Genomic DNA, 22,305 nt, shown 5'->3' with positions numbered 1-22,305 from the left:
CAGAAATCATTCTTTGGGAAGTTCCTGGAGGAGGCAAAGTAAAAATCCACCCAAATACAAGCAGAACACTGCAGAAGCCCAGTTTCCTGGGCAGCCTTCACTGCCCAGGCAGGACCTCTCTCCCTGACCCCCTTTTCCCCCCAGGATTTCAGCACCCACTCCCACCAACACACTACTGGTTTGTAACCCAAGGCCACTGCAAACTAGACTGAGATCACCAGATCATTTTATGTTAGACACTAAACAGACGTGAGATGATCACTTCAACTTAATTATATCATAATTAAGCCTTCATATTCCTGTCATCTGGAACTGTCAGCGGCAGCCTGAGTGGAGCTGCTTTTCCTCTCCAAGAGCCGTCACTCAGTGCTCCTAAGAGGTGTCAAAATAGGGGTAATTGTGTCTGCAGAGCCAGCTCGTGGCTGTAAACAAGAGGCTGTGCTTCACTCCAGAGCTCTGCAGTGCAGCAGAGGCTCTGCCATCCCCTTGCCAGGGCTGTGGGCTAATGATTGCCCAGGAATGTGGCAGCCTCAGTGTCCATGTCACCCATGGCGCCCTTGGTGTCCCATATCCCAGCACTGGTACCAGCATTGCACCCCCACATGAAATCCTCCTTGCCTTGTGAGAGCCAGCTGTGTAAAATGTGTATTTAATCATGTTACTGGGAAAAGTTAAATGTAAGTCTGCATGTACTTTTCCCTACAGGATCAGAAAATGGGGCTGGGGATGTAAATGTGGGGAAGATGCCTTTCCCTGAGGTTCAGCTGAGCACAGCCCCCAGTCCAGCACATGCAGAAAGCTGGATTGGCTCTGTGTCTGCTAAGGAGAGCCATGGTCCCTCCCAGCCTCTCTGCTCACGTGGCCTGATCCTGCTCCCTCACAGTATCAAAACATCCATGCACAGACCCAGGCTTTCTTCTTCTCCTTTGGATGCCTCTCCTCCAGGACAAGTCACAGAGCTCCCTGTGCATATAGGCACTACTGTAACTATAGTTTTATTATTCTTTAATCTTACAAGCACCCTGTAAAGCTTGCAAGGTTTTATTTAGGATTGTCTGTCAAAATTCCCGTCACCTCTGTGGTTTCCAAGTGAGTCATTGCTACTGTTCCTGCAACACCCCATCAGCTACTGGGCAGGTGGAAAAGAATGTCTCCTTCAACTGGAGCAGTGATTAATTAGAGACATAATAACTTCTGTGGAGGGTTTCCCTCACCCTTGGCCAGTGCACCTGCTGCTGACCTTTTCCTTCTCCATGCTTTAACAAATTCCCAATTAATCACCCTTGGATGTGGCCATGACTCAGTGCCTCATTCTGGGGAGCCCTCTGACCTCCAGCCCTGCCTCCAGCCCACGGGGCTTTTGCTCCTTGTCAGCACGACCTGATTTGTTTGTGTGAGCCTGGCACCACACACATGGCAATAGAAGGCAAACCACAGTCAGGCACTGGAGTGTGTTGGCACGTGGCACCATGGTTCCCAGGGTGTGCTGTGCAGCCCAAGCAGGGACTCATAACCTAAAATTAATGTGAGGAGAGACAGTGATGCTGACCACCTTCCTGCATCCTCAGGAGGAGTTGGGGTGGGAGGCTGGAGGAGGGCTGGCTCCCAGCCCTGCCCAGCCCAGGGCAGCCAGTGAGCTGCTGTGGCAGGTGGAGGCATCAGGGTGGAGATCCCAGCCCTGGAGATCCTGAGCAGCCTTTGGAGCTGTAGTTAAAACCACCATGAAGCAGGAGCAGCCACTCTGCCCCTTGCTGTCCCTATGTCCCCAGCATGCAGTGCTGGCCCTGCCACCTCAGCTGACCCAGAGAGCAGCCAGGCAGCACCACGGCAGAGAGAGGAGAGATCCCCAGCTGCAGGCAGAGACACACAGAAGCAAATTAGAGCAGAGCTGCTAAAATCCACACCACAGCTTTTTGCATCCACATACTTTTGCAGGGGAAAGCTGTTAACCACATTAGTCTTCCTGAGCTGCTTATCTGATGAAATTGCTGCCCTTTGTAAGGGTATGTTGGCCCCAAACAGTCGCCTGTTTGCCCTTTCTTGCTCCCGAGTTTGACTTTCTGCTGTTTGTCTTCACAATCCAGCAGTTCAGTAAACAGCTGCAAAGGACGTTTCATTCCTTGGAAAGAATCCGTTCCTCTTTCCCCAGCTCTGTGCACAGTAATTCTGGAGATCGTTGCACAACTCCCTGAGCTCTTAAAAAACATCAGTGGTGAGAGGTTAAAGATTTTAAAGCCTGCTGCCACCTATGGATGGAAGGAAAGCAGTGAGAGCAGGAATCCTCCCGGGAGCATGCCTGACTGGAAGGACGCCTGAAGTGTGGATGAAGTCCTCGGCACTGGGGAGATGCCAGCAGCCCAGAAAGACAAGAGCTCCCTCCTCCTTCACACAAACCCAACAATGTGTAGGAAACAAAGTGCTGAGGAAGGGTATTGGGAAATTTGCTACCCATCATGTGATACAAATAGCACAGAGAGGAAGTAAGCCTGGTTTTTGGCTGCTGTATTAATCTGATTATGGTGTTTTCATTGATAGACTGTAGCTTGCCTTCCCCTTTGCCTATTTGTTCTGTTGTAATTAAATCCTTGAAAAATTTGTACATATTTGCATTCAGATTTCTAAGGTGATAATTTCTGCAATAATACTCAACAAAACACCTGGAATGGATATTTGTGGGGCCATGAAAACTACAGAGCAGCATATTCCACCTTCACAGGAGGAAAGAGGGATATGTCTAATATGGATGATGTTACAGATAACAACACATCTATAATATGGATGTGCTATTTTTATAGCACTGTCCCTAGCAGAGCCCTTAGTTCATGAAGAGGCTCTTTGGGCCATGGCAGGGGACATCTCCCATCCCAAGAGAATCCTAGCAGACCTCACAGGGAGCTGTGCTGCCCTCTGCCCAGCAGGACCAACCTTCACCTCACACTGGCAAAGAGGAGAGGGCAGGGACTGTGATGCAGACAAAGGCCACACTACAGTGTTAAATGAGATGTTGTTTGGTACATGGTGCTCATATACTTTTTTTTTTTTTTTTTTTTCCTTTTTGCTGTGGTTATCACCATGCATGCTCTGGAAGTAGAAAATGAGCTGAAAGCAGATACAACCTGATCCCCTGATCTCAAGCACCCACCACCTTACCCTTCAGAAACAGATATACTTTCAGCACAGGGTTCAAGATGTCCTACTGTTTTATTATTTAATTTTTTTTTTTTGTAATTTCATCAGCTTCTTGAAAAACCTGTTTTTCTTTTATCCTGAGTCATTTCACATGAAGAAAATATTGTTCTAAACTGTGACTCATCAGTTTGCATCACCACTTTCCAAACCTCTCAGGGGCATGTGGGCTTGGAAGCAGGGAATGGGAGCCAGCCTTTATTTACCAATAAATAGGCACTTTATTTCTGCATTGACTCATGGCTGGTTAAGCCTTGGTTTGCTCCTATTCCTCAGTGAACCTGGAGTTCTGTTTGCTTTTGTAATGGTTTTTTATGAGGAGCATTCACATGTACCACAGCTCACTGCCAATCTGTCTGCTGTTTAAGTACAAATACTTGCAAGGAAAGTCAAGAATCTAAATGATAGAGCTGAAATACCTGGAAATATCAAATTTCTATAAACTGCCACAAGGCAGAAAACACAACTGTTGGTTAATGAGACCTCTTTAATTACAAAAATTCATTGGGAAAAGGAGGCCACCATCCAAATTATCCACTTCACTGAAGCTCTTACACAGATCCTAACTATATATTTTTGAAATCTAGATCAAAGGAGCTCTTTTGGAGCTAGAATCCCCTCTGTCATTCAGAGATACATCACCCCACTCCAGCAAACGCAGCACCAGCGGCCTGTGAGAGATGAACAAATTTTGCATCAGCAAAACTGAGCCTTGAGAGTTTAAAGGTGCAAAATTAAGGGCTTGATCCTGCTTTTCCTATGCACCAAAATCTGAATAATTCTCCTCCTGTCCTCCTGCAACTAAATAAGTACCAATAAGGAAAAGAAACTAAGACTTTTGGAGCATTTGTCCTTCTAACCCCATAGCTGTCAAGATCAAATTATACTCAGCATCTTATCCTAAACAACTGATGCTGCAGTTCCCTATAGGACATAAATCAAATCATGGCTCAAATCTCTTGCAGCTGTAGTACTGAGCAAACCTTGCCATGGTCCACTTGGGCTGGGATTCATCTCAAGGGCAGGAGGAATGCACAGGGCCTAGAGCAGCATATTAACACTAATTCTATAACACTAATGATATTAACACTAATAATTGTGTGAATGGTTGCACTTGATCTTAGAGGGCTTTTCCAGCCCAAACAGTTCTATGATTCTGTGTGTCCAAGGCAAAGAAAAGCATGACAACATAACTTGAAAGTGGGAATAAAATGAATGTTTCAACTACGACTAGGATAATTTCTGCTAAGTACCTCAAAAGTGGGGCACACTATGATAAGCTTAAACTGGGACATAAATTTCTGGCTTTCCCTAACAGCAAGTAGCCAGTTATTGTGAAATTTTAACACATTTTTTTCTTGCCATCCTACTCTTCTATGCTGTCCTTTGTACACAATTAGGAAGCTCATAGGAAAACCATTTAAAAGTAATTTCTAGTCAAATTTCCACAGTAGTCACCAACACTTCACTGCTGGCAGAGCTGCCCAGACAGACAATAAGGGGTATGGGTGCACTGATAGGGGGGAATGAGCTGAATTTGGGGTTTTAGGGTTTTCTTTGGCTTTTCTACCTCAGTAACATGCCAACCTCGGCTCCTCACTGAATCCTTCCCAACAGGCACAGCTTTCCACTGAGAACATTTCCAGGACTGTGGAAGGTTTGTGGGCTAGAAAGCTGCTCTTTCCACTTCACCTGATTTTTTACTGAGCTCAAAAAACCCACAAACTTTCTAAAGGTCAGGACTGGGAGCAGGCTATTCCCCAGGGAGATACAGCAACATAGGCTGCAGGGGTCAGATGCAGGGCTGCAACACATGCCCTGTAGGCTGCATGGCACGGGAGGAAGATGAAGGCACATGCTGCTCCAGGAGTTTGGGGGATGTTGTGTGTGAATGGATGGGCACCATCTGTTTCTGAAAGGACTGTGCTCAAGCATTTGCTGAAAATGAGGTGGGAGTTTGATTGCCTCTTCTGCAAAATGAGAAAATCAGAAATGGAGTAAATAAAAAGGAGAGAGATTTGTTGGAGCAACTCCAGGGGAAGCCACAAAGATGCTCTGAGAGCTGGAGCATCTCTGCTCTGGAGTCAGGCTGAGAGAGCTGGGGTTATTCATTCTGGAGCCAAGAAGGCTCCAGGGAGAACTTACAGGCCCTTCCAGCACCTAATGGGGCTCCAAGAGACCTGGGGAGGGACTTCAGACAAGGGTCTGGAGCAACAGGGTAAGGGGGAATAGCTTCACACTGACAGAGGGCAGGGTTAGACTGGATATTAGGGACAAACTCTTCCCTGTGAGGGTGGTGAGGCCGTGGCACAGGCTGCCCAGAGAAGCTGTCCAGGACAGGCTGTCCTGTCCCTGTTCAGGGCCAGGTTGGATGGAGTTTTGCTCTCCCTCCTTGCATGATTTTTTCACCCAGTTCCCAGGGCAGGCTTTGGGTCTCCTCCCACCTGGCAGTACTCCTGTGCCTGCACAGACAGGCTGCTCCTTGTCCCAGCAAGCACCTGCCCAGTGCCACCCTCCTACTCACTCCCTGTGGCAATGGGCTGGATCCCAGAAGGCTCCAGCCAAGGACTCAGGGTAGGACCAGCTCCTTCCCCACCACAGCCTCATACTGTGCAGGTCTGGTACCACCTAATGAGTGCAAAAGCAAAGTCTCCATGACCCATTTCTCTCACATCTTTTTTCCTTCTTTTGCAATCTTGAGACTTGCACTTTTTTTATATTTTGCAGAAAGGATCCAAGTCTCAGGCACACATCTGTTTATTTCAGGTCTGGAACATACAAAAGAAAAATTATTGAGTTTTTTTCTAGATGCTGTCTTTGTCAAGTGCTCTTATGCCCACAAGGTGTCTGAGATATTATTACAGAAACTCACAGCATTTTCCCTCTTATCTATAACACAGGATGCTTTTTTTGCTTTATTGCATGAACCTGCTTCTCTTTCACTAAACATCTTCCAGCAGCACAATGTTCTGCAGCAAGTTTAAATTTGCTTTGTACTCCCAGAGAGGTGCAAGCCAAATGACAGTTGACCAGGTCAGCCGAGAACCTCACCAGCCCCATCTCCATGGTGTGCATTTCATAATTTCATGTTTACAGAGACATAAAGAGACTCATCCCACAGTCACATGTGTGAGGATCTGTTACACATTCTTCACTGCAGTCAGACGCAGCAGCTCAGTTAACTTCAGCTACCCACAGATGAACTTTTTGGGTTTTCTTCATTTCTCACAAAATAATAATGGCCAAAAACACGTGTGAACTTCACACTGCTTCTCTCTTGCATTGTGCCTGACAATGGCTCTGAAAACATGACCAGAATTTCTTCTTTGATAGAGGTCTCTTTTTCTCAGAATTTTTAAGCATCACAGTGTTGGAATAAAGCTCCCCCCAAAACAGCCCAGTGTGCCACTAATTTACACAAGGTTTGTGAGGTATCTCCAGTAGCTTCTGTGTGAAGGAGGCTTCTGTCATCCTGTTACAGACATGGGCAAACAGTGCCCACGTTAGGGAGGCACCACTTCCTTCGAGGCTGCTGTGAGAGCTCTTCTTGTTCAGGCAGAGCCCAAGCATGACCCAATCCCTCCAGCCACCACTGGCACCAGAGGTAAAACAAGGACAGGAGCCCTTCTACTCACAAGGATGATGAGGCAACATTAGCAGATTGAAAGCTCTGAGGCCTTAAAATGAAAGGCATCAAAGGCTCCAGAATATTAATGTAAGATTTCTTACTATGATGCAACATGTGCAGTAAGAAACAGGGCTGTAAGAAAAACAAGGGATATATTTTAAAATGATTATTTTACCATACTTGCTCATCAAATTTTTAATTGCAATTAAAAAGCAGACAAAAATAATTTTAAAAATGTAAACTAAGGAGAATGTATGCTTAGGGTTGGAAAGTAGTTCTCTAACAGTAGGTTAACACACTCTCCTGTGGGCTACACTTGGTTTGGTAAGTTTTAACTCAGTGGCAACTCCCACTCCATAGTCCCACCAAGAGGGCCAATTCTAGAGGGCAGCTGGATTCTAAGGATATATCACTCACCTCTAAGATCATATCTTTCCATCTTATTTTAGAACTGCAACAAAGGAAAGGCAATTTTTTTCCATGTTCAAAGAGTTTTTCAAATAGAGGATTTTTTCCCATACACCCATGAACAGAAGTTGAGCAAAAATGAGATAGTTTGGGTTTTCTTGGGTGGATATAGTAGTACTTACTCCTAGACCATATACTGAGCACACTTTTTTCCTGATTTTGATAATTTGACAAGAACTACCTGTTTAAAACTCCTTCAAATTGCAAGCAAAATTTTATTTTCTATTCCCAATACTTGTATTTCCAGCATAGGATGGAACAAGATAATAACAAATGCATCGACAACATGTTAAAGAACACTTTCACCTTTAGCTTTTCTTCTGCAGTCTATTATATAAATTATGATTTTCAACATTTAGTGCACTCACATCTCAGAACAGAAACACCAGTGCAAAGAGTGGTTTGTCCAAGTGCAAGGAGTTACACATCCCCACTGACCCCAGTGGATGAAGCTCAAATGTAACTCCTCAGTCCACAGCTAACAATAGCGTGACCTAAATGTGAGCACGTTGTAGTCAACAGAAACACTGGACTTTGGTTGGTAACAACCAAATACTTTGACAGGACAAACAAGAGAAGAACAATTTGACCTCCAGCAGACCTGTGAATTCACTGGGATTGGAGACCACCTCCATCATTTTTCTGAACTGACATTATTATAAATAAGTGAATGCCAAATGTTCTATTTGATGCTCAGATCCAATTATCAAAACACAATAAAGCTCCCATGCATGCAGGTACTGTACTCCAGTGAATGCCACAGGTCACCTTTGGCACATCATAGTCAGGACCTGAACACAGAAATAATCCTGATCTGGCAGAGGATAAATGAGAAAGCTTGGAGAGCTTTCCCATCCCCAATGCCAATAATTGTTGCTGAAAAATGTATTAAACCAAGACTGAAATACAGCAATCACCTCTCAGTTATACAGTACATACTAGACCCCAATTTTAATTACATCCAAGCAAAATAAATCTTCAACCCAGAGATGTTAGTAAATGGGGTCACTGCCATGAAATACAGGCCACTGTCAGAAGTTGTTAGTAGGATCTTAGAAATCTGCATTCATTTACCTTAAGGAACTGTTGCAATGTAAAAACAAAATGAGACAATTCATAAATAACATCTTTATTAATGAGTTTCTTTTTCACATTCTTTAAAGTGATGGTCAATTAAAATCTGCATAGTCAAGAGTGCAAAAAAAAAATCATTTAAGTCAGACCTAAATGTGAACACTACTTTTTTTTTGAAGCAAGACCGGCCACAGTCATAGGAATAAAACAGAAATAAATGGCCAGGGGGATATGGAGGGGGTGGGGATGAGAACCACCAGGAAAATTCTCATCAGTATACTTGTCTATTAATAAAGTCTTCACACAAAGACACACAACACTCATTCACATTCATGTGCACAACAGAATGTAAACTACAGAAGAAAGGTCCTTCCTCTGCTGAATGAAATGAAATAGAGCAAGATTATTTATGTATTTCACTGAGCATTGATCACCTATTCCAACAACATACCCAGCTGGATAACACAAGGTCCAGGTTTCTTCATGCCCTTATTACAATAACATTTCAGCCACCATCCCAGAGCAGGAACCAGGGAACCAAGGGTGTTTCCACACTGGGAACTATTCTTAACACACACTTTAAAGCATCATCACCTCCCTTCCTTTTTAATAGGATTACCCCTTTCTTTAGTGCTGTTGTTCACAGTTGGTTGGAAGAGCAGGTGAGGAGGAACCCTCCAAGCCCATGCAATGGCTCAGCCTGTGGAAGTGCAGCACAGCATCTCCACTTCCAGCTTCATTTCCATAAGCACAGGCAACACAGTCCCAAATCCCTCACATCAACACCGCAATGTGACTCTGCAAGTAGTACTTTTAATATTTACACTGTGGTTCTCTGCATTATAAACATCATCAGAAAAAGCTAGAGTGAAAATCCAAGAGGCATATCTCCTACATAATGGCTGTAGGTAGTAAAGACACACACACTGTCCACACAGTGGTGAGAGGCCACTTCTTGCCTCCAGTTTGGATTTATGCAGCAGAGACACCACTCTATAGCTGAGCATGAGTTAAAATGCAGAATTCTCTATGTTGGTCATTTGGCAAAGCCCTCCAATGCCCTCACACTGAACTGCATTACACACAAACTGGGCTTAATGTTTTGCATGTGATTCTGCAGTAATAAACTTCATTTACAATTTGTATTAGTTAGGTTCTGAATTATTCAGATGCACAATCTAGGACTGTGAGGAACTGATAATCAATATTCTAACATACCAGTTCAGGTTTGGGCAAGGAATAAGTCTCATTTATTTGCTTTGTGCCTACAGCCTTTAGATCTGAGATTCAAGCCCAGAGGTCAAAAGAAAGTTATTTGTGAAATCAAACCAGCCAGAAATACATTTGCTGCCATGGATATTGGAAACATAAGGCCTAAAGTATTTTGGAGAAGATGTACAACAGGAAGTAAAAGGATTCAGTACAACTTGCAGCAGTTTGTATTTGTACAAGGACAAAACAAACTACACAGTGAAACTCAAAGCCATCATAATGAAATGGTGACTCCAGGGCTGAAACCTCACATTCATTTGGCAAATTAGGAGTAAAACTTGCCCAGCACAAGAAAGCACCCACAACAGCTCCCAGCCAGCATCAATAAAATGTGCTGTGGCACCCTTTCTTCAAAGATAACTTGCTTTCTCTTTGGGGAACTAACACTCAAAAGCAGGGAAAAGCAGTCAGAAACTGAAAAGAGGGACTGAATTTTACCTCAGAAATAAGTGCCCTGGGCAGCCAGCAGCTGCCACACTAGTCAGGTTTCAGGGCAAAACCAAGTAAAAGAATCCATCTTGTCCTAAAAATAAAACTCATTTCACAGGCCAATGAGTGTGAGCTGGTAAACTTGCAAAAGCAGCAATGGCAGCCCCCTATTTTTCCTGGAAATTTCATGGGCAAGTCTTCTGGTAGACCCAAAAATGAATGAAATTGGAAACAAGATATTTACTGCAGTGGTATTCTTATTTCTTCAGAAAGAAACTGTATTTCTTGTGTCACATCAGGGGTTTAGTTCAAGAGACCAGTAGATTAAGACCACTTTTGTCATTAATTCAAGATTTACTCTGGCACAGCTAATTTAGACTTCTTGTATTTGTGGTAATTATAAGGACATCACAGTGGATTTTTCCTTTACTATGGAAAATCCTAAAATAAATACAATTTAGTAGTCTGAAAAAACCTACCTTACTCAATTCTACAACAAAACTACTTTGTGGCCTACTTGTGTTTCAGGAAAATATCCCACATATTCAGATCAGCCTCACTAGTTAAGACACATTAAAATGAAACATTTCCCATTAAAGATGCCAAAAACGGGATTTAAATTTATTGCATGACGTTGCATAAGAAAGAGTATTATTGAAAACTGTAAGGCATCATGCAATTATCCATCAGCTAATTATTTATTATTCCTTGAAAGATGGTTATATACTCTAAAGTTATAAAACCAGTTTCAAAAAAGTACATAAAAAATTTAACATAAGCATTAAATATTTTTCACATGTTCATCGTTTTCAGCTGTTAAAAAGTGCATTCAAACATACTGTACTGGAAAGTCGCTCTGACCAAAAATGGTGCTGGAGACTCATTAAATTAAAAGCTGCAAAAGGATGTTGCATGGGATTAGAAAGCTCACAGGTTGTGGTATTTAAACTTACAAACTTGCTTGAAATAATTTTGCAATCCTCACACTTACAATTTAGCATCAATGATATAATTAGCTAAAAATGTGTATTTTTAAAATTGAACAGTCAAATGAATTCAAGTTACGTACACTGAGTGATCAAATAAGGAGCAGCCACTGAGCCCCGGGCCAGGCTGTGCTGCTGGGATCTTGGCAGGCTCAGTTGATGTACTGGGCCATCCAGCGGAACCCCTCCCCGTAGCCTTGTCTCTTCAGCACGCTGCACATGAACACCTCCAGGGGCCTGGCATTCAGGTCCTTCAGTGGTGTGCTGCCCTGCAGAGAGACACAGACAGGCCCTTACAGCTCCTGGTAAAACATGCCCTTACAGTTCCCTTAATAAACAGCATCTATTCCACATGGACATCTGCTTCTATGGAATGCCCCTATTTAACTCCTGTTTGACACTGGAATTTTGGAAAATAAATTAATCTAAAATCATAGAATGGGTTGGGTTGGAAGGGACCTTAAAGCTAATCTCATTCCAAACCCCTGCCGTGGGCAGGGATACCTTCCACTATGCCAGGTTGCTCCAAGCCCTGTCCAAACTGGCATGAAACCACTTCCAGGAATGGGGCATCCCCAGCCTCTCTGAGACTGACGCCTCCACAGCGAGACCAGAACATGTGATCTTCACCTCAGTAACTTGTGTACAAGAACACCATGCATGCTCTCAAGTGCATCCACACTGGAGAGGGGGAAGTAGGTGAAACCAGAATGGAACAGCAAACATGCAAAGAAAATTTTAGAGTGTATATCTGGTGTTCAGTCACAGTCCCCTGCTCTGTTTGCAACAGTTTTCCAACCAGATAAAAACATTTGCTACAAATTTTAGGAGTGACCAAAGCAAGAGTGTCATGTGCTTGCTTGCCAAGAGTGCAATAAAGCTGCTGTTCTACTGGAGATTCACAGTGGTGTCCATGCTTCATCAAATACATGTGGTGTAAAGACCAGAAAACAAGAGGGCAAAATGCAACAAAAAAGAAAATAAAGATTCCTTCTTGCCTGACCTAAACTATGACTGACACTGAACTTAAAGGGAGGCACCTAAGAGTGAATAAGCAAAGAGTAATTGCAAGGCAGGTGCCCTCAGCAGACCTGGTCAGCTAATGGGAGCTGTGATTGGAAGCCACAGTGAAATGACTCTGTCAGCTGCAGGGAGGTTTCTTTCCAAGGGCCAAGGACATCAAGCACCATTTCTAATGCTCACAAGCAGAGCACTGTACTAACTTTACATTAAAAGGAGCTGAAGTATCACGAAGATCCTCACTAGAAATCTGCCTTGCTGCTATGGATGCCAATAGGAACTTCTCCCTTCCCACAACGCACAAACTTAGACTACAGTGGTGTAAATCCATCTCTAAGCTTTAGGCAAATATGTTAGGTAGAAAATTATTAAAGCTTGCACTTAAAATGAGAAAGATTCTATTCAGATTTCTCTCATAATGCACTCTACAACTCTGAAAAATGTTTAAAAATAGTGCCTAAGAAAGTTGAAGTACTAAAAATTATTCTAGGTACAAATACATTTTCTCCGAAAAAATGCGGCATTAAATACAATGTAAAAAGTTGCAGTAGACATACATTTAACACACGCACACACACTCTGGGATTCATTCTATACACTGTTATTATGTACTAAGTACTTTATAAATTAGAAAAACATTTATTTTGTATAGTTGGAGCGAACCAGAGTCAACACAGAAATAAGGCAAACTAACTGCCTAAGCAAAAAACCTCACAAAAATAAAAAAACCAAACCAAGCAATACCTTTCCTGTTGTCTGGCCATACAGACCAAATGTCTCTCGTAACCTCTCTTCACTGATAGCTTCAGGTCTGTCAATCTTGTTACCAAGAATTAGGATAGGCACATTAGCAATAGTTTCATCTGTCATTAGTGACTGCAAAGGAATGGAGAAAGGAGGACTGATTAATTTAAAATACATAAGGTCAAATCACTACTACTCATTTGCAGGTGACAGCAGAGATCTGTTGGGTATTTGAGCTTAGTTCTTAGAAGTTCAAACCTTCAAAAGCTTATTTAAACTTACATCAAGTTCTTCTTTTGATTCAAGCAATCTTTCATGATCTGCACAGTCCACCAAGAACACAACACCATTAATTGCAGGCAGGTAGTTTTTCCACACCCTGCGAGCTACAGGGAAAATAAGAAATGAAAATAAAAGGAAATTATCCCCAAATAACAGTGATGCACACTGGTAATTAAAAAGCAACAGGTGTGTGTGGGTTTATTAATTTGATTTTGATTTTTTTTTAAATTCTTAGCTTATGTTGCTAGTCTTTGGAATGCAATTTCATATTTTACAAAGCTTGAAATAACAGAACAAAATTAAAATTCACTCTAATGTTATCACTGTTCTATCCCACATGAATGCTGATGTGTGGAAATGGTTTTTGTTTCCCCAAGAATTATGTCAACAAAGTAAGTTTGCAGGTAAATGCAACAAACTCAAAGTACACAACTCCTCCTCACAGTATTAGTCAAAAGTTTCTCCTCTACTTGCTAAATGATATTTGTGATTTCTGATAAATGGTGGAGATGGGCAAAAGAGCAGCCAATGTCTTTTATGCTGTCCCAGAAGAGTTTGGGAAGTCAGTCTCTGAAGCAGGGCCATGTTTCTGATTGGAAGCAAACTCCAGCCCAGTTCAGTGAGCTTAAGTGAGTCAACACACACTCTTACCTTGAGCATGTCCACCCAGATCAAAGGTAGTGAAAGTCATGCCAGCAATTGTCAGCTCTTCTGAAGCTGGAAATACACAGAATTATGTTCTAGGTGTAGATTACGCAGTGCTTTGGAAAAGTCTGACCTTCTAGCACACAGATTTTACTTTCTTTTGGTTCTTTCCAGTATTTTGTTATTCAAGAAGAACATGAGAGTAATACATTCTCTCAAAATCAATGGTACATTTGTGTATCACCCAAATGTTATTAACCATTAAAGCATGTGTGAAATATCTACAATGCTAAGAAGAGCAGGGTATTCCTACATTATTTATCCCTACATGTTACACAAACAACAGTTGACTCTGACATCTGGTTTGCAAAAAGATTTTGCATTTAGCATTTTGTTTTCAATACTGTTCAAGGTTTCTCCTCTTCACACCCTTTCCCAGTTTCTCACCTCCTTACCAGACTTCCCAAATCCACATTTTCAACCTGCATTGAACTTTTTCTCCAGCAAGGTTACCAGGATAACAATTACACAGCAACCTCTGAGACACAAACACTGATTTTCTAATTATACAGAGAAGCTGTTCCCAAAAATTGCAAGCCCCTATTTCTTGCAGCTTCTATAGAACAAACTCTCTGCTTCATTGTTCTGCTTGTCATTCACCTCTTAATTTTAAATATCACACTCTGAACTATCCTATACACATTTTTTTTAAGATTACTTGAACTATCCATGGATTGCAATCCCAAAAATCCCTTTGTATCTCCCCAGTTACACTAGTGGTCTTATAATCAGATCCTGCTTTTCTTGCAATCCCTCAAATGCTTTCTAGCTAAGGAACAGCACTATGAACTTACTGGGGTGTAACGTAGGGACATGTTGTCCCAGTCTGTCATCTTTGAGCATGTGCAGCAGTGTAGTTTTTCCAGCATTGTCCAGTCCAAGAAACACTAGTTTGCCTGATTTCTTGTACAGTCCTAGAACAAGAAAGGACCCAGTGATTAATCAGTTCAACAGAGTTCATTTCCAGCACTAGAGATGATTTTGCTCCTAGGAACAAAGTGTTACAGTCACGGTACAAAATACAGACCAAGAAAACTCCACCACACCTTTATCAGTGCCCTTTATCCACATTGTACAAATGACATTCCCACTTACCAACAGCTCGCTGCACCAGGTAACATGCAGCTTACAGGATACTTGGCAGGAGAGGCACAAATTGGTGTGAATGTGTCAATCATGGAAATGCACTCCATTATCTTAGGAAAAGCTTATGACAGAAAGGACTAAATGCTATCAGTGTAGTTTACTCTGCCCCAGCAAAAGAACAGTTCTGCTCACAGGTGGTGGAGAGATGGGCACAGACCCAACACTAACAGCAGGTTCTGGACCATGGACCATTCTGAACTTGAACTCTGTTCACCTACCTCCAATTACAGCAAAACACTTGTCTGAGACAAACAGAAAACTTAGACCTCAATCACAATAATATGGATAATTGGATTCAACATCGATAAACATAATTTGTGAATGAATTCTTTAGTATTGGTTAACACGTTATTTGGGCAAAAAGGAACTTTTACCCACACCCCCAGGAAAACTGTTGGCTACATCTTGAATGGCATCGTCAGGACACTTCTGACATACTTTGTCCCATGTGACAATGCTTTCCTTACAGGAATAAGAAATTTTATTTTCATTGGTTGTCATCTTTATAAAATGTCTTTTGCCCTTCTTCTCTCCCTCCACTTGTAACCCTAGAAATGCAACAGTTGCTGTGAAGGAGAGGAAAGATTTTTAAAAACACAAACACCATATTTTCTTAAATTGGAGATTATCGAAGGGCAATTCTCATATAACTTGTCAACACTGCAACCTCTGCCAGAATTAGTTTTCACTGCTTCAAACTCATTGATATTCAAAGTAAAACATTAAGATAAATTAAATTTAAAACCAAAAAATTAATCCTGTTCTGGACTGAAAAAAACCCCAATCTTCTGTAATGCGCTATGCTCTGTGTGCTGGGATGTTCAGCCAGCCCTGCTGAGGCTGCAGCATTGCAGGGGCAGAGGTGCCTCTGCTCAGCAGACCTTTACACCACTGCTGTTTGCTCACCTCTCCCTCTGCCTTCGAGCTAATCTCAGGGATCACATTCCAGCTGGACATGTTTTGTAACTTGTAGAAATGAATATTCTCTCCTATTCATCATCTTATTTCATCAATGATCTGGATTACTCCAGTCCTGCAGAGTGTCTTCACAGTTTTTTCAAATACAACAACTCTTATTTCCCAAACTCACCTTCTCACGTGCCCATATCCATACTAACTATTAAACTATGGAATGGAGGAGGAAGTGCTAATGTTTACAGAGAAAGAAGTGGACAAACATTTTCATATACTAACTTACATCACAGGAGAGACTCCAGTTCACACTCACCTTATGAGTTAAACAAAACTCTACTAATCTATAGGAAAACAATAATATTTTTCCCACTCTCAGCCTGCAGATCGAGGAGTCTTTGCTTCCCAGTCAGATGTTGCTGGTTGCACCATAACATTTCAAGCTTCCCAGGCGTCTTTCAGAGAAACACAAGACTAACAAGGAGCTTCAGCTCCTGGCTACACCAAGACCTGAGTTTTTATACATACATACAAATTAAAAAATGTTTTTGTGCCTCCCAGAAGTATACTTGTGCAAAGATGTTCTCCCTAAAGTGATCCCATTAACCTTCTGACAGGACAGCACAGGGAACTGGGGGTAGTTTCCCAATGTTAAGATCTGCCTTCTTCAACTCTAACTGAGAATGCAAAGAGAAAGTGTTTCTTTTAGAAAAAGAGGGACATAATAGAGGGAGCTGCTTCAAGCTCCTCTATCTTTCAGCAGAATTAGCCTTTACTTGCACAGGAATGGAAGAGCAGGCCAGTGTGCAGTAATCACTGTGCAGCTAAGGAAGAAGAGATAAGAAAGATTAGTCAACTTAGTTAAAATTTCACTGGCTAACATTTTGATAGGAGGCCAAGGGTCTGACATTCAGTGCAAAACTTTAAACTTTCAACTGATAAAAGGTAGGTGGCACAGCTTGCTATGACTTAGACTCAAATGCTTTTTGATCACTTCAATAAAATCCTTTCAACTTGGAAATTGTGTCTTTTACCTATGTGATTTGCAACTTCTGATCCTTTTTTTAGTATCCTAACATTAATTGTTTCCTAACATTAATTTTCCTCATGGTTGTGGAGTTTTTTCACCTTGGACTGATATGGATTGCAGACTTTTTGAAGAGCGAATAATTTTCTGTGGCTCTTGAGTAGACGCTAGTGAAGTTTCACATTAATTTCTGTGGCACAGAACAAAAAAATCACAGAGCAATGTGCTGCTGAACATGAGAAAGGGTTTCAATATCTGACACTAATTTTTTGCAGACAGTCCCTCCTATTTGGATTCTGAAATGATAGCTTCATGTGCAAAAGAACTGAATTAAAATAACTGAGTTCAGTTCTTTACAGCAGAGAAAAATCAGGAGAAGACCCATAAAAGCCAACTGAATTACACCAGCTTAAATTTAGTATGATTAGAAAAGTCCGACCTTTTATGATCATGAAATAAAATGTAATTTTTTTCAGGAAGGGTTAATGTAAGACAGAGCAGAGAGCACACTCTGGAAATGCTCAGTATTGATAAGTGAAACTTTGTTTGAGTGTTACTGAATGTACACCAAACCAAATATTATTATTTATCCAGCAGTCTTATTTGAAGATAACAGAGGTGAACAGATATTTTACACAAAAATAGCAGAAAGGAAAAGACCCAAACAATTATGTCTTACCTAAAAACTGCAACACACTACTGAAACCACTGTAAATCCAGTCAAATAGGAACATATCTGAATCTTGTAGTCTGAAATAGAAAGAAAACATAATACATTTAGGTTCTGTCAGAACAGCACATTAAGCATTGTAAAATATTTATAGGTAACAAAAATAACTTAAAATCCTCTGTTAAAAAATTTAAAAAAAAAGTTTTGGTAAACTGTATCATAGACCAGTTAAATGACAATAGCAAAGATTTTCCCTCCTTGGGAAAACACTACATGGACTGAAGTCCTTGCAAGAAGTAAAAATAATTTTATCTAAAGTACAATTTGTTGAAGGTATGTGATGATCCACTGAAGGCTTTAAACAGGATTTTTACTTTTCAGCTGGGGAAAGGCAGCACTTCAGAGAGGACACTAGAGGGATATCAGTGCAGATTTAGGGCTCCAGCCACCCCTGGGAGCTGCTGGGGTTCAAAGTGGAGGCAGTAAGAAGTGAAGAAGTTTTGCATAGTTGAATCTAGAGAAGTTTGATACCAAATAAATCCTTGTCCACACAGAACTTGTCTGTTTGGCTTGTTATGGAAAACAATTACCAAGCACAAAGCACTGGAACTACCCTTCAAAGACAGTGACCTCCTGTATTGCCCTGCACAGGCTGCCACAATTCAAATCTTAAATGCAAAAGTTTTGTTTAAAAAATCCCACCAGACTCCCATATTTCCCCATTGAATTCCTTCAGCTTGGATTCAATAATAGAAGCTGAGCTGAGAGCCTATACTAGGTTCATTGTGTAGCCATGAGTGATTACTTTCCTAGCTTTCATCTTAATTTCCTCATTATTCAAAGTGAGGATAACCATAGAATCATTGACGTTGAAAAAGACCTCTAAGACCACTGAGTCCAACTGTTAGGACAGCACCTCCATATTTAACACTTAAACCAAGTCCCCAAGGCCACATCCACGGGACTTCTGATGCTTCCAGAGGTGGTGAACCCACCACTGCCTTGGGCAGCCTGCACCAGGGCTTGGCCACCCATTCAGTGAAGGAATTTTTCCTAATATGTAAACTGAATCTTTGCTGGCACAACTTGAAGCTGTTTCCTCTTGTCTTGTCTCTTGTCACCTGAGAGAAAACACCAACCTTGACCTGGCTATAACCTGTCAGGGAGTGGTAGAGAGTCATGAGGCTTCCCCCTGAGCCTCCTTTCTCCAGGCTGAGCCTCCCCAGCTCCCTCAGCTGCTCCTCATCAAACTTGTGCTCTAAATCACACTGAAAGCACCAGTTTGACACAGTGAGCTGCGAGCATTTTAGCTCTCTTGGAGACTAAAGGGCAACATCCTTATAAGTCTTTAGCCAGTTAACTCCTACTGGAATACATGACCCCTGTGGACACTGGAGTCTGACTGCCCTGGAAAAACTGGGCTACACTGCTAAACACAGCTGGGAGAGGCATCCACACTGCTACAGGTTCTCACCACACTTGTTTAGAAGCTGCAGGGCTGCCTTGGGGCATCACAAGAGGACTTCAGGGCAACTCTGAGCCTAGAGCACAGCACACAGGAGTCAAAACACAGGTCTGAACCAGCCCAGAAATCCAGGCATCCATCATAGCAACTACACTCATGACAGAGTTTCTTTGCTACGCAACAACAGGCACATCATACAGAGCTAATGTGGAAAGAGGAGTGGGTATTTAAATGACCTTTGCTTCCACTGGAATAAAATCTGTTCAGATGACGAAGCACCAGGTGTCTTGGTTTCGCCACAGCTAACCCTTAAACCTTTAACCACATCTACATTACTCTGAATAACACAGCAGATGCAACAGGCACAATTTTTAAGAATACCAATCAAATATGCTTGGCAATGCATAAACACCCAGTTACACAATGTCATGACTGAAACTGTCCCTTGCATGGCTAAAAATCAAAGGTCAAGAATAAGCAAACATGGCAGAACACACACGTCAGCAGATTTATTTATTGCTTGAGCAAAACACCAATCGAGAAAAGCCTCTGTGGGGCTTAGGGAAACGATCGACTCAAATAACCTGCAAATCAGGGCAAACAGCATGATGTAAGAGAAGTGCTCAGATTACTGAGGTGAGAATAACTTCAGTGTTCTGTTGTATTAAACTGTTCCATCTATTACACTTAGGTCTACAAAAAACATCAACCAAAACAATCTTCATGCATTACAGAAAAAACTTTAAGGGGTGAGATTCAAATGATTAATCTGAGAATGGGATTACTCCACAAACACAGCTCAAGTGGCATTAATACTGGTTCAATTTCCATCACCATAAGAAAAGTGGTGCTGGAAACAGAGCTGGCCAAATCCTCCCAGAACAACCTCCATATCAGCTGGCAGCAGTTAAAGGAAAACACTTCAAAATGGGAAAAAAATGGACAGCTAATTGTAAAGGCACACAGGTGATATTTGCATAGCGATATTAAATCTACTCTTATCACGCAGGAAAACTTTATAATTCAGAGCCGTGTCAAATCAAAGCATTACAAAACCGGAGTGGCTCTGCTCTGGTTTGAGAGGTGCTACGCTGAGAGCAAATTCAGGGAGGAGCTGAGGCTGTTGACCATATACAGACTCAAACTCTCAGGCTCATGTTAAAAACACCACAAAAGCAGAACAATGAAGACTGTTCACAAGCCATGACGGAGATGAAGGTACTATTTTAATGTTATTTCAAGGGTTGATTTGAAAATAATCCACTGGAAGCAGACAAAAGCTTTGAACGAAAAGCTGTGCTGGACCAAGACAGTCTTTTGATACCAACTGCTTTTACAGATATCACTGTGTCTCCACTGCAAAGATACCAAAGTTAACTTTCTAGTATCACTTCAGTGACACATGTCTACCACTGAAAAACATCCCCTTCAACCCTGGTCAATGGTATTTCATCAGCAAAGCATCACCCAGTAACTGCTGTGGAGCCAGGTCCATCACTCCACAGACCAAGGATGCGGGTTCAGTTACTGACTGTGGAGAATGAGGAATTCCCCGCAGTGGCTCTGGTAACACTGAGCCAGCCTCCTGAAGGGAAAGCTGCTGACAGCATGGACTAGCAAGCAAACTCACTCACACCTCTTTTATCTTCTGAAAACTAGGAAATTTTTTCCTCCTACACTCAACTTGCGTTTTTCCTAGCTAAAAATTCATCATTTCACTTCCAAACCTTAGGACACTACTCACTTCCGAAGTCTCTTGAAGTTAAGGCAAGAGACAACTTCAGGCTTTTAAAAGAGCATTCTAAATGCCTTTATGGAACAATGAGGAAACAGAAACCAGTGACACCCAAGAGAACAGCTCCTGCATGAACTGGGAACACACTGTGCTACACCTGTGTGGGGACTGTCAGCAAGAGAAGAGATCTCAGTCCAGCCTGAGAGCACCAAACATCAGTTTCAACCACAGCTCAGTCTGAAACCACAACCTGCAAGCAACAGCTTAAAGCCTACTGCCAACAGCGTATTTTTAGTTTTTCAAGCAGGATGGAAACATGATTACTTGAAAGTTATAATTTCACACATGATCACCATAACTTCATAAAATATTACCACAGGCAACAAAAGTAAAAATCCCTAGGAAACTCAGTGGATAAACTGAGATTCTACAACACAGTTTATTCTTTAATTTGAAACTGCACTTGGATGTTGTATATCAAGAGCTAAGGAAAGGCATAGTTAGAAAATGAGGTAAAAGCATAGACTTTCTTAAAGTATTTTAATATTTTTTTGCCAGCAACTAATTTTTAGACACAGCAGAGTTTACCTGTGAAGACAGCACTACAACACACAAGTTCCTAGGGGCACCTGATGCAGAGGTTTAGGCAGCCCTGGCTTACAAAGTCCAGCTGTCAAAGCACATCCTCGGTGCAGGGCTGCTGCACCATTCACTGACTTACGAACAAAACCTTTAAAAGCAGCAACTTCTGAAGACATAACAATACTTCAAACAAGTACTGCCAGGTCGGTACAACGCGGCAGACGGCTGCCCAGGGAGGTTGCAGGGCATCCGTGGGTTATGCGGCTCCTTAACGCACCTCACCATCGCAGACCCCCGGAGGCAGCGCTGCTCGGTACATGCGAGCACTGTGACCCGGTAGTGCCGCCAGCGGCCTCAGCAGCCCCAGGGCTGTGCCGGGGGGAAAAAGGGAAGCGATAGAAGCGAAAGGCGGCAAGGGAGAGGAGCGGCCACCCCCAAGCCCCTCGCGGCACGCTGCCCGCGGCCCCGCGCAGGCCGCAGCTCGTCGGGGCGCGCAGGGACCCCCGGCCAGGCCCTGCCGCGGCCCGGAGGCCGCTCCCAACAGGACACGGGAACGGCCCAGCGTCCTGGGGGGCCGGCTGGGGAGAACAGACCGCTCACCGCCCACCCCACTCACCCACCGCCGAGCCTGAGGTGCTCCGGGACTCGGGCAGCACCGACACCGACCGACACCGACACCGACCGACACCGACACTCACCCGCGGCTGCGCCCGCTCCGCCCCCCGCCGCTCCTTCCGGCACCGGCACCCGCGGCGGCCACACTCGGGAGGTCCTGTCTGCGTTCGGATCGACTCTGCTCTATCCGGATGGGCAGGCGTGGTCTAGGTTCGTCTGGGCAGGCTAGGTTCGCCTGGGCTCGCCCCGGTTCAGTGTGACTCGGCTGGGTTCGACTAGGTTCGGTTCGTCTTCGCTCGGCTCCGCCCCTCCGCGTGCCCGCCCAGCCCCGCCCCTGGCCCCGCCCCTTAAGCCGCTGC

The 22,305-nt window shown here is 42.9% G+C and overlaps 1 protein-coding gene across 3 annotated transcripts; it reads right to left on the bottom strand.

Moving 5' to 3' along the window:
- Positions 1 to 8,395: 8,395 nt before the first annotated feature.
- Positions 8,396 to 22,260, bottom strand: SAR1B (secretion associated Ras related GTPase 1B). Of its 3 annotated transcripts, none has more exons than XM_059860497.1 (7): positions 21,948 to 22,260; positions 17,559 to 17,629; positions 14,589 to 14,708; positions 13,741 to 13,806; positions 13,090 to 13,193; positions 12,808 to 12,939; positions 8,396 to 11,312 (listed from the first exon to the last, which is right to left on the bottom strand). In XM_059860497.1, the coding sequence occupies exons 2-7, from the start codon at positions 17,611 to 17,613 to the stop codon at positions 11,196 to 11,198; spliced, it is 594 nt and encodes a 197-aa protein (XP_059716480.1). In that variant the 5' UTR covers positions 17,614 to 17,629; positions 21,948 to 22,260; the 3' UTR covers positions 8,396 to 11,195. The 3 variants fall into 3 exon arrangements, with proteins under 3 accessions (XP_059716480.1, XP_059716482.1, XP_059716481.1); XM_059860499.1 differs by having other exon boundaries at positions 21,952 to 22,260; XM_059860498.1 differs by having other exon boundaries at positions 22,030 to 22,260.
- Between the last annotated feature and the right edge of the window lie 45 nt (positions 22,261 to 22,305).

Source organism: Haemorhous mexicanus, chromosome 15 (genome assembly GCF_027477595.1).
Source record: "Haemorhous mexicanus isolate bHaeMex1 chromosome 15, bHaeMex1.pri, whole genome shotgun sequence".
NCBI classification, from domain to species: Eukaryota; Metazoa; Chordata; class Aves; order Passeriformes; family Fringillidae; genus Haemorhous; species Haemorhous mexicanus.
Note: the sequence above shows the minus strand (reverse complement) of the source record. Positions and strands in the feature narration are given on the sequence as shown.